The sequence below is a fragment of the Pelmatolapia mariae genome, linkage group LG20, assembly GCF_036321145.2.
Source record: "Pelmatolapia mariae isolate MD_Pm_ZW linkage group LG20, Pm_UMD_F_2, whole genome shotgun sequence".
In the NCBI taxonomy this organism is placed as follows: domain Eukaryota; kingdom Metazoa; phylum Chordata; class Actinopteri; order Cichliformes; family Cichlidae; genus Pelmatolapia; species Pelmatolapia mariae.
This window is the reverse complement of record NC_086244.1, coordinates 24,084,400-24,102,422: the sequence shown is the minus strand read 5'-3', so window position 1 is coordinate 24,102,422 and position 18,023 is coordinate 24,084,400. Positions and strand designations below refer to the sequence as shown.

At 40.6% G+C, this 18,023-nt stretch overlaps 3 protein-coding genes across 8 annotated transcripts in view; 1 reads left to right on the top strand and 2 right to left on the bottom strand.

Annotated features, from left to right (window-relative positions):
* Positions 1-3,017, bottom strand: part of LOC134619581 (cyclin-dependent kinase 16-like) — a 42,383-nt gene extending 39,366 nt beyond the window's left edge. For 2 of the 5 annotated variants that reach the window (XM_063465489.1, XM_063465492.1), the window contains exon 1: positions 2,620-3,017. The gene's annotated coding sequence lies outside the window, so the exon portion shown is untranslated. Of the gene's footprint in view, positions 1-2,491; positions 2,556-2,619 lie in introns of those variants that run through there. The other 3 variants (XM_063465494.1, XM_063465495.1, XM_063465491.1) reach the window with 2 other exon arrangements.
* A 2,614-nt stretch (positions 3,018-5,631) lies between these two features.
* On the top strand, positions 5,632-16,859 carry LOC134618766 (transmembrane prolyl 4-hydroxylase-like). Its single transcript, XM_063464324.1, has 9 exons — positions 5,632-6,360; positions 6,618-6,699; positions 10,331-10,527; positions 10,681-10,771; positions 11,720-11,882; positions 12,015-12,200; positions 12,398-12,488; positions 12,643-12,766; positions 15,574-16,859. Exons 1-9 carry the CDS (start codon positions 5,995-5,997, stop codon positions 15,780-15,782), a joined length of 1,509 nt encoding a protein of 502 aa, XP_063320394.1. The 5' UTR covers positions 5,632-5,994; the 3' UTR covers positions 15,783-16,859.
* Positions 6,819-9,211, bottom strand: LOC134618767 (secreted frizzled-related protein 5). 2 transcript variants are annotated; one of them, XM_063464326.1, is made up of 4 exons: positions 8,308-9,211; positions 7,639-7,796; positions 7,470-7,556; positions 6,819-7,363 (listed from the first exon to the last, which is right to left on the bottom strand). In XM_063464326.1, exons 1-4 carry the CDS (start codon positions 8,832-8,834, stop codon positions 7,044-7,046), a joined length of 1,092 nt encoding a protein of 363 aa, XP_063320396.1. In that variant the 5' UTR covers positions 8,835-9,211; the 3' UTR covers positions 6,819-7,043. The 2 variants fall into 2 exon arrangements, with proteins under 2 accessions (XP_063320396.1, XP_063320395.1); XM_063464325.1 differs by having other exon boundaries at positions 6,821-7,363; positions 7,639-7,814; positions 8,308-9,209.
* Positions 16,860-18,023: the final 1,164 nt, after the last annotated feature.

The following is an 18,023-nucleotide window of genomic DNA, read 5'->3' as shown; positions in this document are numbered from 1 at the left end:
AATAGAGTAATTGATATAAAGCAGGAAAACCTCTGACTTTCTACCACACTGTGCATATGCGTTTTCACATGCATGTGTGGGGTGGTTGCATGGATATTGTAGCCTGGAGGTGAGGTGAATTGAAAGACTCCTGAGGAGGAAAGAAGAGGAACAGTCTGATTTATTCAAGACACACCATTTGGGTTGCTAGGTTACAGGCCCAGACTTGAACCGCAGTTTCTGTCTATGAGGTAAAGAGAAAAGCGAGAGAGAAAGAGGCAAAAAAAGAAGAAGCTGATAATTCAAAATTCGCATCTCTCAGTACTGACACCCAAACATGCCAGTGTCAGCTTCAGAAACTTCCTGCCAAACTTCTTGGGATGAGAGCATAACGGAGCGTCATTCATCCAACTTGGCTCTAGGATTATGCCAATTATGACTTCTTCAGAGGAAAAGTAATGAATGGAGCACGGGGCCGATGCCTGCACAATGAATGTGTAATATACACACAAGCTAGCTGCTGTCTGATGCATTCATAAAACACACATGCACACACACACACAGAGTATTTCAGCTGTTTGTGTGACCATGGTCTCCATTTTCTTCAGCCATATTGTCTTACATCCAGCACCTATTTTTCTTTTTCTTTTCATCAGAAATAAACAAGCGTTACTCTGAAATTCAATGACACATGAATCATACGCATGCATGCACACACATGCAATGTGGCAGAGTGGAACAGGCACTCAGTGCCACTCCAATGCCACAACATTGCTTTTGCACAGCAGCCTGGGGATGCATGAGTAATGCACAAATCTGCCCAACTACAGAATCCTACACACATCCACCCAGACAATAGTCCCTTCTCATTATAAACCCAAGGGCTTCTTGTTTGCATCCCATCACTAAATCTGAATCTCCGGAGACAGATTAAGAGAATAATATATGGAAAGAAGTTGAATGAACAAGCAGAACAAGACTCAAAACAAATAAAACATATTAGAAAAGACTGAGCAAAAGATCTGGAATGTCATTATGTGCCATGAGAGGAGAAGAAAGTGTGACTGTATGATTGTTGGCAGATCTGGCTCATGAGGATCAGAGAAAGTACAGAAAGATTAGTACATGTTCATTTCAGCCTTTGCAATGTGACTGTTATCATTATCATGATATTAATACAAAGGGACTTTAGATACATAAATGGCAAATATATAACTTTTAATCTTACTTATTTCTTCAGACATAACAATATTATGATAACATCATAGTACAATAACATAGATGCAGGCCTATACACAGAAGTAGATCCGAATAGCTCATTTGGGAACATTGGGAGAACACTACATTACAATACTGTCATCTATGGAAAGTTGGCACAGTTTAACTTCTGAATAACTTTCCATCCAAAACGTTATCATTATGTAACAATAATAATAATTAAAAAAGAATACACTGTTCTGAATATAAACTACCTTATTCGATTATAAAAATGAACATTCAAGAAAATTCTTCCTACTGTGTAACGAAGTGATTTCCTGGCAATACATCCCCACTTTGAAATAAAGAGCACTTTGCCAAAGAAAAAAGAAGAGTAGTAGGGTCAGGAACTCATAACTACAAATTAAAATACATATTCAAGATTATCACGGGATTATTACTGTTCGTGGATTATTAGTGTCATTTTATTTTATTCGGGGTGCACTGCAAGGGCAAAAGAAGTAACGGATGCGCGCAGTGTTCAATCTGGACATCCCACTTTGAGATGTCCATAAATTATTTAGCGCACAGTGATACTCCCAGCACACTTTAAGGAAATAATGTGGAGCCCTGCGTTTGCCAGTGACGTTAATTGTTCAGCGTGTGCGGCGTGGGTTTATGGCGAACATCCACGACAGCACTGCAGGACCGCAGCACACTCTCACTGGACTGTCACATATACGGGCGAGATATCCCGTACAGTCTCGACGTGACTGCGGGCAGAGCGCACACAAGTGAACAGGACAAAGCAGCCCCCACACAGCACCACGTACAGCAAACACACCAAACATACACGGTGGCGCTCCGGCTCGGGCCTGGCTGGGAGATTCCTCCACCTTTCAGGCCTTTTACACTTTCGGCCAGTTCCTCTCTCCCCGTGTTTTCCTGACGCGAGTATCCGGTAGGAGGAGAATCCGGCAGGGCAAAGAAAAGTTAAACATCCGCCAAGCAAGCTCAGAAACTCAAAGGAAAGGGGGGCTGGGGTCATCTTTGACGCTATCCTGACCTTTAAGTTTCTATTTGAACGGCTTAGGGCGCCGAAATGGTTCCAGACTTTAGGCTCTATTGCTCAAGGGACTTAAATTTGGATTGGACTTTGGTGCCCGTGTCGCCATTTATCGGCTTTATCTGCTACTGCGATTCAGTTTTCTGCAGTGATCTGTCTACAGCAGTTCCACACAGACGCGCAATCTGACCCCGGTCACGCCAACTTATAAACGGCATCTTTGTTTAACGACTCGAAAAATAAGCCTACCTGGAACGTCAGGTGATAGGACACCCGTGGTTGGGTATCGATGCTGGTTATTATTACACCTCCAGAACGACGACACGACCGAATATAAACAAACAAACAAACGGGAAAAAAGCCCCGCTGCCACTGACCTGCTAGTGTTTCTGCTGCAGGAGACTATTGTTCCACTTCTGTATGGTAATCCAGGCAGCACGTTGGGATGAAGCCACTGCGACAAGTTCCTCCAACTACTTTGCTGCAAAAAAAATACACCAGATCGCCTCCAATCCTTCAAATAATTTGCATCGGAGCGCCGTACGGTGTGTCGCAGTGTCCGGTCGCTTGGACGGCTACATAGCTGGTCCGCTGTATTTCATTTTTCGCGTTAACTTTCGCTCACAAACTGCACCGTCCCGTCCGGTGATGATCAGCCATGTCGCTGCTGCTGCTGCTGTGTAGATCCCAAGTGGAAGCAGTGGCGTGATCCCGGAAAACAACGCAAGGGGTGTGCGTGTGTGAGATACACTGTGAACGTGTGCGTATCGGAGCCTTTCAACATCCACCCCCAAAACCACCAACTCTTAACAGTGTCTTTCTCAGGAAAAAGGGGGAGGTCAGATAGATTAATTCGGGGTAGCACCGTCACCGGGGAAATTAGCTTTCATTATCCAAACCCCATTCCCATCTAAATATGCACCTCGGAGAAAATTCCTAGTGAATAATGCATAGATATTATGGAAATTCAGCAGAATGATCCACCCCTGCATAGTTGGCATCCACATCAAGGAAAATACTGCCAAGTTTCGCTTGCCAGCATCAAACAAACACTCCCGAAGATCCGTAATTGTGATCAGACTGATTTTATTCGGCAGGGATTTTTTTTTTATTTTATTTTTTTTTTAGTTTTTTGGTTTGTTTGTTATTTGTGCGGGTGTGGATGAGTTTAATTACACTCCTTAAAAGCCCCGTTACATGCAGTAATGACCTTATTAACATTATCAGCTTTATTCTCCTTTTAATGTGGCTACTTTAGAACATACTTGAACAGCTTCGCATGCTTTTGAAGACAATCATTAAAAAACAATACGTTATTACAGGTGATCCCTTTGTTTTTAGAGGGGATCACCTGGATTCCCCACCAATTGCGTGGGAAATCATAGATGACACAGCAAACAGTTGATGGGGATAACTCTGCCTGCTGAACTTCATCGCCACCACGTGGCTAAAGCAAGAAGCAGAAGCCTGCATTCACGTATAAGACAAATTCATTCAATTGAGCAAATTCTGCAGTGACTGTTTAAAGTAGTCCCTGTACACTTAGCACGCATAGAAGGAGAAAAACATTGTGTCTGGCTTCTAAAACTGCACCAGAACATTGCCTAAACTCTGTGCAACTTATTGCAACAAAATAAGCAACTACAGCTTAGCATATATTTTGAAATAAAACTAAATAATAAACACATTTGAGTATGAATGTAGGAAGCATTAAAAAACGAAAGTACACAAATCATAATAACGATCAAGTAAAATAATTCCAGATATGCCATAGAATTTTTTTCTTATTAACATCAACAAAGGCACATGAAAGGCCTCCCTGTACATTTCCAAACCATACACACTCTATCCATTAAATTCATCTGCCATAAGAAAATGCCACAAACAAATATATCTATAGAGCAGACGTAAATGGTTGTTACATATTTTACACTTTATAATAAATATGTTCTCACATGACAACCATCTTCCTTTTATTTTCCAGCTGCTCCCTTTAGGGGTCCCCACAACATATCATCTGCCTCCTTCTCACTCGATCACTAGCATCCTAGTCTGTCACACTAACCCTCTGCATGCCCTCTTTCACTGCATCCACAAAGGTCTTCCTCTTCCTCCTGCCTGGCAGCTCCATCTTCAACATTCTTTGCCCAACAAATCCACTCTCCCTCCTCCAGACATATCCAAACCATCTCAGGCTCACCACTCTTATATATAAATAAACTTAACAAATTTTACAGCATAATACAATAAATGTCTGCATTGCTTATCAAATTACAAAACACTCTTGAGCAGACAGAAGAGTACAATCTCATTAGCCCCACATCATCATATGATGATTTTTTTTTTATTAAGCAGAAATGATAGCTATGCATTCAAAAAACAGTGTATAATAAGTGAATAAATGCATAATATTATTATTCGAAGACAAATCACAGCTTGTGTTAGAGAATGAATATATACTCATAATTAAATATAAGCTGCGATTATTGATTTTGTTACCTAAAGTGTATTATAGTTAATTAAAAGACGGCCTGAGACTGCATTTATTTTATGACTAATCAGTAAAAGTTTCCAGAATCAAAATATCTCAGGTGCTGCTTTTGATTTTGTTTGCATCTCTCTGTAACCTCCCCTCTTTGCAGACTACTTATGCTGGCCTCAGAGACATTATAGAATACATGCGTAATACTCAAAAATCAATGGAATTAAATCTATGAATTTCATATAACCAAAAATGTTAGAAGCAAAATGGGGGGAATGATTATTAAAATACAGTTTGGGGAAAAAGTTATAAAACTTTTTAAGCAGTTTTTGACTTTGAATAATGTAACCAGTTATTAATATAATTGTAGTTGTTATTTTCCAGTAATAATTAAAATTAAAGCAAAGTTAGATAATGCTTTAAAATAACTGTCCAACAAATGTGGTTGTTGTTTAGCAAGACACACTTTACCAGGAGTTTGACACAAATAACCTGAAGAGTAAATTTTAGCTTACTTCAGATACACTTTAGAGGGAACACTACACTTTGTTTTCTCCCAGAATGCTTATTTGACTACTACATATTAACATTTTACAGCTTTTAGGGTAATAAAACGTAAACGGGGCAGTATTAAACTTAACAAAATTACTGCAGTCACTCTCTAAGAGTTGTTGCACCAGGCAGTTCCTCTCTAAACCTCTAAGACGGTCAACTGCGTGGAGCCTGAAGAAGTAAAATCACGGGGACCAAAGTAGTTCAGCAAAGCTTAGAGAAAAGTCGAAAATAATTTAAAACGAATAATTAAATACAAGCTCGTTTTGTTCGGCTGTGCGCCATTAGAGGCCGCTATGGATTTACCAAGACTTCCGAAACGACGACCTGCTCCATCGTGACTCTTTGGCTTGTCCGTCCTGTTGTTAGGCAGGTTGTCAGGGGCAGCGCATCTGTTAGCTAAAGGGGGATTAGGGTACTTCAGTTAATGATGAACTATATATTAAACAAAGTACACGGCTGTGGGCATACCTGCTTTTTTGCGCGAAGCTGTCTGACTTCTTTGACTGAAAGCGGCAGAGACGACAAGGTTTATTTTTCTCGAAACGGTCAGAGGTTTTCCGCCGAGTTCGCTACATAGGTAGCTAGCTAGTTGAGGTTTACTAACGTCGAGCCATCTGACAAACCAAACCTTTTGACTTTTGCAATAACTTTACACAATAATTATACATATTTATATCCAGCTTTCAGTTGGTGCAATAATAATTATAATAATAACATGGAAGCCGCTCAGGAATATCTAAAAGAGCAGAACGAATTTGACGACAATGACGAACCTTCATCTTTACCTTACAATTCCCCGTTTCGCTCCACTCGTCTACACATCCAGAGGAGTAATGTCTGCTCTCGGGCTTATTTCGTCGTGGTCATGGTCTTCTTTCATGTTTACATCCTAAATGTTATCGCCCTGCTGCTCTACGTGCACTACAACAACGGGCCAGGGGATCTTGTGAGTGGAGACGGAGGGTCCTCAGCTGCTGGCGATAATGGGAAGAGTCTACCCCATCCTGCCCCGTCCTCCAGAGAGCTGCATGTGGAGGACTACAGTCAAAGCTTCAGTCTCCCTCGCATTGAGGGAATACGGGTAAGAAACGGGGACAATATCGGTATGATAGTTTGACATTTCGACTCAAAGGTTATTGCTCCCATATACATTACTTCCTGTAAAGTTAAGTCAGTATTTCTTTCTAGTTAAAACAGTTTCAACTGCATTTGACCAACCATATTTAAACATGTAAAGTAACTGGTGTGACATGGAAGTGCTATAGCAAAAACCATTGTGTGTGTACACATACTTGGCCAATAAAGCTGATTCTGATTATGTGTTTTGTGCGTCTGCAGGTTGGACATGTTCAGAGGGTGTCTCTTGTCCCAGACAAAACACATGAAATGAAGACGCTTAGTCTGAAACCATTGCTGTTTGGTAAGCCTTGCAAATAAAGACCAGGTATAAAGAAACTTAAAAAAAGACCCTGTAAATTTTCTATTTAACATCTTTTATTTCTTTGAACTACTCTGCCTGACTGGCACGGTGCTGATATTGATTGAGCACTGTAGTTGTGACCATCTTACTGTCTGGTAATTTTTCCTCAACCAATAGTTTGGATATGATTTGGAAAAAAGCCCAACAAAACAACAAATGAAACAAGAAAAGGTTTATTTACAGGCTTATGATTTAATTCTAAACATTATCCCCTAACCACAGCTGTTTAGTGCTTGTTTCAGTTCAAGTCAGCTATTCGACTTTTTCTACCTAAACATATAATCCTAGTTTCTGCATCGGTATTGTTTCCACTTGCGTGCAGCTGCCATCAGGTTCTTGTCTTGTTTCTGCCAGGCGAAAGCTTTGTTGACCACCAGGCGCTCCCCGTGCACTGTTCCTGTCACAAGAAAGGTGCCGCCTCGTGGGTGTTGGCGTGTCATGTTCCTCACGCAGGTGGCATCTCTCTCCAGCCACAGCTCGATGCGCGAGCGCAGCTGACCACCTAACAAGGGTCCCTGCTTCAGGACGTCCAGTTTACCAGCCAGTGAGAACAGAGATAGACTGACTGGGCTGTATTTGAGCCTTGTCAGTCGTAGTTTCACGACTGGGAAGATGGCAGATAAGCACAAGTCCTTAGTCACATTTACTGTTTATCAAACCTTACATGTGTGTGATAATTATAAAATCAAAAAATATATATTGAAACTCACCAAAATCACTCCTACAAAAAGTCTCAAGTAAATCATTTGATGAGGAGGCCTCTTCCAGCTCACAGTCCCGACAGCTCGCCTGTGGCGCTGAAATAGTTAAACCACTAATTGAATCACTTGTTGAGTAAAGTCAGCGTCAGCAGGTGTGTCTGCGTAGCCAGTTTCTCACCTCTACGCCCTGCTGTGTCAGCGGTGGTGTTAGTGATGGACGAGATACACATGAGATGGTCTGCGGGATACTGGTCGCACCGCAGAATTTCGGGCCATGGGTAGCCATAGCAACTCATGATCGGTGCGCAGCTGTCCTGTACGGATTCACACAAGCTCCTGCAGGGTGAGATAAATCTGATGAAGAAGAGATGGAGAGGGAAGATGGGCAGCAATTAGTAGATGAAGGGGTTGAAATCAATACCACAGTGCTGGACAACACAACACTTGATTAAAAGAGATTTGGTCCTTGTTTTTTTGTTCTTCACACCTGAGACTGCTAATGTGATAAAGAGGAGATTTAGGTTTTTTTTGGTGGCCTGGATTCTCTGTGAAATCAGGGCTTTCCCGCTGAGACTGCTGCACAGTTTGCATAGTTGTCAAAAGCGCTATCCCTTGATGACTGTGCTCCTAAATAACGTTTTCATTAACCTAGCATTTTGGAATTTTTTTTTCTGTTAATAAGTCTGTAGCTACTTGTGGTTATTTTGTGCTTTCAGCAATTATGACTCCTCCAGTATTACACTATCCACTCCATTTCTAAACAAAAACATGAGATATAATGGTTTCTATAAAAAGTCAGATTAATATGAAAAAAAAATTCTAGTACAAAAGATATATAAAAACTTACCTGTCAAGGCAGATGGGAGCAAAGAGAGAGCAGAGGAAGATGCGGGCATCAGGGTGGCACTCTCTGGCAAGGAGTGGCAACCAGCTGGCGCTCTGCTGTACAGCCTCAGCAGGAGTCTCGTGGCCCAGCAGGTTGGGCATCCTCATGGTGTTATAGCCAATGTTTTGGCACAGGGCCATGCCTAATGGGATAGAGACACAGCGAGAGGAGCTGCTGGGTTCCCATAGTTCGTCTTCGCTGATAGAAAGTGTGGACTTGAAGTTACTAATACCAGGCTCTCCTAGAACTTCGCTATCCCCTCCTGGAAAAACTCTTGGTTTAGAAACACTGGTATCTCCAAATCCAGTTTCACTGTTGTCCACAATACTTGCCCTGTGTCCCTTGTTCTTTACCCCAGATCCAACCTTACCCTCTGTCCTCACTCGTTCCTCCATCCCTGTACTTACTCTCCCGGGACTCACCGCTAACAGACTAATAGGCCCAGCAAGCAGAAGGATGAATAGCAGGGAGGATGAATGGGAGGACATTCTGGATATTTAATGAGGACAAAGCTCTTCAGCTCAGAAGGCAAAAAGTAGGAGAAATCCTCAAGTGTCTCTTTTGAGTAATTGATGATCGCTGTGTGAAAGTGATGGAGAGGATGGCCAAATAGGTGTATTTATAGTGGGTGGTGAGCAGATCTGCATAGGAAGGGGGTAAGGGGTGGTGTAGAGAACAGTTAGGAAAAGGAGAAGAGTGCATATTAAAAGAGAAACATGGATGCACTTGCATGGATCAGCAGATATAAATGTGTATTATAGAGCCAGTTTAATCATTTGGCATTTGCATACATTAAGGCAGATGCAGACCCTGATAGTAGTGAAATTCGTCACTTCTTTCCAACCCACATTTTCGTTCAACCCACACTTAACTACCTTGTTTCCCTCTGTTGTCTTTGTTTATGCATTATTTATGCATCATTTTTTTAATAAATTCTTCTTTCTCATTAGAAACCTATATTGTTCTTAATAGTAAAGAGATTGTTACTGCCCACAGGAGGGGGTAACTTTCCACAAAGAAATGTTTAAGAGAAGTTCATCAGATATTATCCTGAAACGACAGAACATCTGAGACCCATGTGCAGATAGTAAAGTGCACGCTTTTGCATTGTGTATAAACATTTGCACAGGATGCAAATAAAATTGGCGTTGTCCTGCTGTGCAGCCGTGGCCTGATTCCTGTTCAGACAAGCAGGTCACTTCCTTTCCGGGGGAGAAAGAGAGACAGCGGTGGGAGGGAGAAGAGGAAGGCTCAGTCCCCCTTCATTCATATCAGTTGTCACAATTAATGAGGCTTGACTGGACTGGGGGTTAACCAAGGGTGCAGTGTAAAAGGCACGGGTGACAAACAAGGCCCCTACTGTACAAGCGCCAGACCTGCCGGAAGCCTTTTATTAGGATGGAAAATGACTGAAGGCATGGATGAATTATAGGAAATCACGTTTGTAATGTTTGCCTTTATATTGTATCTAATTCAAGAATACTTAGTTTTTTGTTGGTGTAACATATTTTTGGGGAAACACAGGTAGACCTGCTGAAAGAAATATTTAGGAGCCACAGAGGAGAATTAGGAACCTCCTTTTGTTGTTGAAAAACATTCATTTTAAAAACTGTAAGGCAGTTTGTCATTAAAGTTGGCATCACCCTAATGTAGAATGAACTCACACATCATTAGAGACATAAGATTCAAAGAGTCAAAATAAAAAGTATAAAATAATATAAAAAATGAACTTAAAAAAGAGGAATATGTATGATTTATTCTAATTGTCTATATGGAATTGAGGACTGAGGAGAAGCTTACATTATTCTCATTCTGTAAGCTGGGAAATTTTAGATTTCCCATAAAGTTTGTAATGGACAGTCACATGGCTTTGTGTAATAGATAATGTGAAATAAATTGGTATTTCATGCAGTATGGAGTCACATGTGCCAAAGGCTCCAATGGATCATAACATCTGCTACTACTGTCTTTATGTTGCTGTCAGAGATCCCTGGCTTCCTGTCTGAGGAGGAGTGCCGTGTGGTGGTGCAGCTGGCTCAGCTCAAGGGCTTAATGGACAGCCAGGCAACAGCATCCAGCCAGGAACAAGAGGAGTCAAACCAGCCACTGCTTTCACTCAGCACAGAAGAGGTCTTCAGTCTATTGGACTTGAACCAAGATGGGCTGCTTCAGAAGCAGGAGGTGATGAGAGAGAAACATTATGCATCTGCAGTTGCAGGAGGAAAATTGATTTCCAGAAAAAGTCATTTTCTATGTAATGTAAAATTAGATGAACTGCCAGAACATGTTTTGCTTTCTGCTGAGATCAGAAAAACACTCTGGTCTTTCCTCTAGATTGTGAGTCATTCACATTCTCAAGATGGAACTTGGTTGAGTCCTGACAATCTACGGCAGATACTGACCGGTCTGGAATCCTGCCCAACAGGTCCGTGCTCATGTAGTTCAAACATACATCTCTAAATTTCTTCTGTCCTGAGTGACTCTATTTAGAAAAGCATAATTGGATAAAGATGTAACTAAAATTAATTTGGAAGATACTGTTTATAACCTAATCAATTCCTGTTTATCCCACCATGCTGTACCTTTGTTATTTGAAAATATTTTTTTTCAGTTCTGATTGGGCTTTTTGAAACCTGTGTCCCTAAAATACTTGAAACCTAGAAAACATAATGTCAAAACATGCTATTCTTTTTTTTAGCTAGTCGCAATTGGTCTCCATCTGCTTTCAGCAAACTTGTTACATACTCAGTAAATAAGTGCAGGTCAAATTCAAGTGTGTAAATACTAGGCTAGTCTCCTTCAGTTGTGTGTGAGTGCTTCTGCAGTGGCTGTGTACTGGTAAGAATAGAGTTAACTGCTCACTGGTGGCTGTGATTGCGTGCGAGTCTGTGAGTGGCAAGGCAGGAAGAAGAGTGACACCCTTTTGACCTGATAGCATTGTGCCAGGCGTTCTACACATCCCAGTCCGGATGTGCCTCGTCCCATCTCATTAAAAACCGATTATTCTCCAACCTCTTTTCTTAATTTTCCCCCGGATACCCTGTATCCCCCCATCTCCCTCCTCCACACTTTTTGGTTTACCAACCCACCCCCCTTCCCTGGCCATCTCTCCTCTGGCACCCTGGAGCTATTGTTGCGGCTGGGACGCTGTCTCCCAGGGGAACTGATGGGGACCAGACAATCATTTTTGCTGAGAGTAAAAGCATATTTTTACAGATAGAGACAAAAGGAATTGAAGAAAAGAAAGAATGGAGGCTGTTATAGCTTACTGTTTCCTCTAGTAGAATTCAAACATAAATCATACTGAAACTGAAATCATGACACTGCTTAACTGAAAGACTGGTTTCTTCTTACTTATGTGTATGTCTGGCAGGGATGCTGACATTGGGGGATTTTAGGCATGTTTATGATGTATCCCAGCATCCAGGACAAGAGAAAAGTGGGAAGCTTCATAGTCAGTTCAAACAAAGGAGCAAGCATACCTGGCTTTTCCAAGGCCCAGGATCTCACCATGTGCTGCGCACACTCAGGAACAGGTCACTATCCACACACACACACACACACACACACGCACGCTTTATTGTGGCATTATTCATTCACACTCCTGTATCTGAAGTCTTAGGATGTGTTATGGTTTTTTACAATTTTTTTTTTTTACTTTTACACAGAGTAACCAGTCTGACACGTCTGCCCTCTGCATTAGTTGAATTGAGCGAACCACTGCAGGTCATTCGCTATGAACATGGAGACTTTAGTAATTCACACTATGACAGCAGCCCTTCCAACTCAGAGACAACTTGTGCGCATACACGATTGGCAGGAAACACATCTGCTCTCACCGAGGTCCCTTGCCGGTATGCATCTCTTCTGTTGTAATATAATGTAACTTTTAGCCAGAGGCTTTTAAATTCACTTTTATTAACAGGTTGTTGTCAGACAGTTTAATTGTATTTGTGTAACAGAACAATGTCCCTTTTCATAGGGGGGAAACCCTTTTTTTGCCCCATTTTTTGCATCTCTATTTATTGCTTCCTTTCTTATTTTATTCCAGGTATCTTACAGTTTTATTCTACCTCACCTCTGTAGAAGAAGGTGGTGAATCCACCTTTCCTGTGGCAGACAATCGCACCTATGAGGAGCAGGTGAGTGTCCCTTCATATTGTACTTTACTTTTTCCACTGTGTTTAAAACCTGCATATGATAATTTAGAGAGACGATAAGCCATGGAAAGAAATCTGACACTTACTAGACGTATTAGACAAAAGCTGTTTACAGTTTTTTTTTCTCATGTCCTAGGCACTTGTCCAGGATGGAGTTGATTTAACAGACACCCAGGAGACATGTAGTAGAGGGAATCTGAGAATTAAACCTACTGCTGGGACAGTTCTCCTGTGGTACAACCATCTCTCTGATGGTAGAGGTAAGAATAGAAGATTTTAGCTATATTTATTGCACACACAACGCCAGTAAGCAGTCCAATATGCTAATTTTGTCTGTCTGCTATTTAATAGTTTTATTTCAGTTTTATTGAATTGTGACAAAATAATCTCTGTACATCTGAATGAGTGGCAGGAAAATTCTTTGTAAAGCACAAAAGCTCATTTACGACTGAATCATTTCAAGAACAGGATCACAAATCATTCAGTGTGGCATTAGACAGTATTCATGTAACCTCAGAGCTCGCCGCATCCATGACACAAATAACTAGGTTTAAAAGCAGGGGTTCAGCAATGAAAACATCTCGATAACTTAACAACATATTGTATGATTAAAAAAGTCATGGTAAAAGGAAAATGTGTCCTCTTTCACTTCTAAGGTTTTACATATCAGTCCACAATCTTCAGTCTCAATTAGGTAACTGCAACCTCAGATGAACATGATCACACAACATTTTACACAGTCATTATTTTTTAAAAGCACTAAGCCAAACAGCAGAGTCAGTGTATGAAAAACATATACCCCATGATTAAATGGCTTGTATAACCATCTTTAGAAGCAGTCACTTGAGGTCAGTGTTTTCTGTACGAGTCTGTGACTTTATCTGTCTCTATGGAAGATATTTTGGCTCGTGCTTCTTTACAGCTTTGCTTCATTTATTTGAGGTTTGCAGTTATCCATTTATGCACAGCCCTCTTGAGTTTCTGCCACAACATCTCAGTCAGGTTGAGGTCTGTTCTTTAACTGGGCCATAGCAGCACCTTTACTCATTTCTTTTTCAACCATTCTGTTGCTGATTTGCTGCGGTGGTTGGGATCATTGGCCCTAATTTACTAACAGTGCTTATGAGCAAACAGAAAAATCTGTGATTGATCAATAGTTTTGTACCTGAATTTGTTCATTATGAACAAATTTAGAAGTCCCTCTGACCATGTGTATGAACAAATAACAGCCTGGTTGCCTTGCCAGTTAAAAAAATCTTTGAACTGAATACTACTACTAAAAATAATGATAAAAATTATTATTGCTTTTCAGTTAATATTTACGGTGTTAAAACTACCGTAAGTAATCAGAATACTGACAATTGTTAGGGAATCTGGATTCTTTTTCTTTCTTTTTTTTATTGCATGAGTTTCTAATGTGTAGCCAGTAGATTAGGCTATATGGACCTTGGCCTCCACCTGTTTTTCTTTTTTTCGTGTCGTCTTGTTCATATCACTTTTGATTCCAAAGTTTGTTTGTTTTTGTTTTTTTACTTGAACCACAGTGTCTGTCTCAGGGCAAATCATATTCAGCACTCCTGTTATTTCAGCCTGAGTGTTGCTATTTATCTATTTATTTGAACAATTGTCACTCCTGTGGAAATACTTCAGAAACCTGTGCCTTTTCTGGTTTCCTCCTTGAACTTCAGACACTATTATAGAATGACTTTCTCCTTATTTTTAGTCTACAAATGCAGGCTTCTCTCCTACCATATCATCGTCTCCACTTTCTCTGCGTCACCTGGAGGGAAATGTGTTTCCTTATATAGAAAAATTGGGGCAGGGCAGTATGCAAATGGTTTGGAAACTCCACAAGCCTGTGCCCACTATGGTACGTGCGTTTCATAAATCAGACGATGACTTTAAGTGGGAACTCATTTTTTGTGCAGGGTAGGAACGATTACACACATATATTAGTAAACGAGGCCCATAATCCTTTTACACGACCCAGTTTTGGATGAGCTTTAGCTGTCAGATAGAACAGCTCAAATTTGACTCTAGAATACTTTGACATGCAAAGGAGTTCAAGGTTAACTCAATAATGACTGCAAGGTCCCCAGGCTATAAAACAAGCCCAGATTATTACCTCTCCACCACCATGCTTGACAGGTGGCATGAAGGATTTGTGCTGATAAGCTGTATTTAAATTTCTCCAAACGTTCCAGTAGTTTTTTGGTCTGTTCAGATGTAACATAGAGGATCTCTCTTAAGAAACACTTCCAAACAAGCCACACTTATTCAATCTTTTTCTAATTGTACTGTCATGAACGTTAGCATTTTACATGGTAACTGAGGTCTGTAGAGTCTGAGATGTAGTCCACAGTCTGACCCTTAGGTCAGACTGTGGAGTCTGACCTAAGGGTGAAATTGCTTTGATATCCGTTCCTGGGAAGACTGTTTCAAATGTTTTCCACTTGTGAATAATATTTTTTTTAACTGCAGAATGATGGACTTTAAATTGTCTTGGAATGGCTTCATAAGTCTTCCTGTCATTGCTGATGTCTTTCTTCTTTGGCATTTTGTTAACACACAGCTGAATTCTCCAGACCAGCAAACTGCCAAAACGTCTACTTTTATAGAGTTTCTCACACTCGCTGATGAACGGTTAATAAACTGAATTTGTTTAGCAGCAATGGGCTGCTGCTGCTACTTATCATCTTAATTCCTATAGAAGTAGTAAGTGCACTGCGTCTCATTTTGGCTTAACATTTATTAAAAATAACAAATAAATAATGACACAGTGTAATGTGTCATTGTTCACCTGAAGTTGTATTGACTTCATTTAATGACCTTTTAATGTCTTGATATGTGAAACCTTAGAATTGAAAGAGGGTGTACTTTATTTTTAACCTGATTATATTTAACTTGTGGTAAATGGTCAGCACAGTGCAGCAAACATCAAATCTGTAAATCATTCAGTTGTACGACTAAATGTTTGTCACGCTTGTTGTTGGTATTTTTCAAGACTCCAGTAACTGCTAAAACTTTTTTTTCTTCTTAAACACTGATTCTCTCCTGGCTTCCACAGGTTGGATGGGTGAGTTAGATGAGTATTCCCTTCACGGCGACTGTCCAGTCAGACGTGGAGTGAAGTGGGTGGCCAACAGCTGGATAAATGTGGACCCAGATTACCAGCAACAAGCCCGCTACCAGAGAGTAGTTGCTCAAAGGCATCAAGCTAAATCAGGCATGGATTATCAGTCTCTCTCACACAGCGACCTCCACCAGGATCTATAGCTGGCTGTTTTTATTGAGAAAAGTCATTCTAATTTTAAAACTAGGTCAGTTTTGCGTCATTGCAGCCAGTGAGTTCTGACAGATGTTTTTTTTGTTTGTTTATTTTAACATTGCCAGATGTTGTAGTCAGATTGAAAATTGCACAAAACAGCACCACATATCTATGTCTTGCACGTTTAGTGAATTTTACTAGGGAGTTTAATTTGCAGTTATGGAGGCATATTTATATAGCACAATTAACAAGTACAAATAAATGTAACAGAGGCAATGCCATTCTTTATGAAAATCAAGCCTTACAAATGTAGAGTAATAGTCAGATTATATATGGGGTCCATGTGTGAACAGGAAAAGATGCAGTTATGTTTAAGAGAGAAGTCTGCTTACCTCCCTTCCTTTTAGGTTTACTACGCTGCTCCTCCTCTTGCAGGTCTATGTCATTTATTGTTATGGAATTCAAGCCTTTTGTTACAAGCCATATTCATCACAGTATACATAAGTGAATGTGTTACCGAGGGAAATTCCTGTGAACTCTTGTATGTCTATTTTGTTCATCAGTTTCCCTTACAGTGAAAATGAGCTTTCGTCATGATGTGTCATTTAATAAGGTGATTGCAGGAATCTTGTACACTGTATAGAATGATCACTTGTCACACTGGCTGTGCAAGGCCAGTCCTTCAGGAGTAATTTAAATTAGATTTTCTAGTATTTCAACTTGTGTGTTTTTATTCTCACAACTCAAAGCGTATTTAATTGTCTGAGACTATTTATTTCAGTGCTATTTATTGTCACCGTCTGGTGATTTAAGTTAAATGAATGCATATTTATAAAAGTTTGATGTTGCAGTGGATCTGTGTTTTATTGTATTTGATATGTCATTAAATACAGTATACAAAACAGTGGTACAAAAATATTAGTGGTGTTGTGTAACTGCTCACATCATGTTATATAAAGAATCACCACTAGGTGTCGCCAACATCATGTACAGTTATTTCTGTGACTTGAATATGAGGTAGTTGTGATATACACGGGGAACTTGTCGGCTGTCCCTTTGGATGACCAACTGATGACGTCAGCGCATATGCGTTACTGACGTTGGGTGATGGAGGTTTCACATTCTAGGCAGACAGGTGCTGTACGTGTCTCATAAAACTCAAATCGAAACTAACTGAAAACCAACAAGCCTCTTGCTTAAAACAGCAGCAATCTTCAGTCTTCATTCAAAGTTGTCATGCATTAAAAATTTTGCTCGCATGAATTAAAGCTCATATTTATAAATGTAAAAAATAAATTAAAAACAAATCTCTGAATCTATATTTATCTTTGGGGTGTATTGAGATTTGTATCTTTGTAAGCAGATCCGTAACTACGCAGAAATACCTCTGACAGTGACAGTGAACGATAATCTGCAGACGATTACATAAAGCTGAATTTCTAGAGAAATCTAAATGCGTAGGCTACCTCTGAGTGTGCATACACCTGAGAATTCTAGCGTTTTGACTGGCGTGCTGTAAACACACACAGCTCGGCTGGATCTCGGAACCACCTAAAACATTTTTACGTTTGTTTGTTTGTTTTTCTACACTGTCGTGGCGGATCTCCAAATGCTTGTGGAGACGCATCTACGGATATGGGTTCTGTTTCCCTGACTTCGGACTCACAGGCTCGCGCTGCCGGGCTGACATACCGTAGTAATGCTGTGCTGCTGATGCTGTGCACACCGCACTGGGCTCTCCTCGGCCAATCACGTCAGCTGGCGGCGGGAGGAGGCGGGGGAAGCGTCGGTCACAGCTAACGGACCGCGGAGCAGGTCACATTCTTCGTCCGTCGAATTGCGGCATACCGTTCGGGATAATGGACTTGTAACTGGGCGATTTAAACACAAAAATCATTACCCTAAGGCGCAGTATAATTTTCATTTAGCTCTTATCCATGAGATTCTTCAGGCTTACCTTCAAGTGCTTCGTGGACTGCTTTTGAATCTCCTCCTGTCAACGGCTGAACTGACCGCGGCGCTTTGTGAAATTTTCCATCTCTTGGCTGAGCTGAGGGGTTCCAACGTGAAGAAATTGAAAAAAAAAAAAAAAAAACTGAGATTTTTTTTTTTCAAGAAGGAGAAATAACAAACTCAGAAGATCAAAAAAAAAAAAAAAAAAAAAAAAAAAAAGAGACAACTGGAGCACTGAACAGTGTGGTTACATCTCCCTGTCTGCCTCTCTGAGCCCGCCGGGTGCCTTCTTTGGC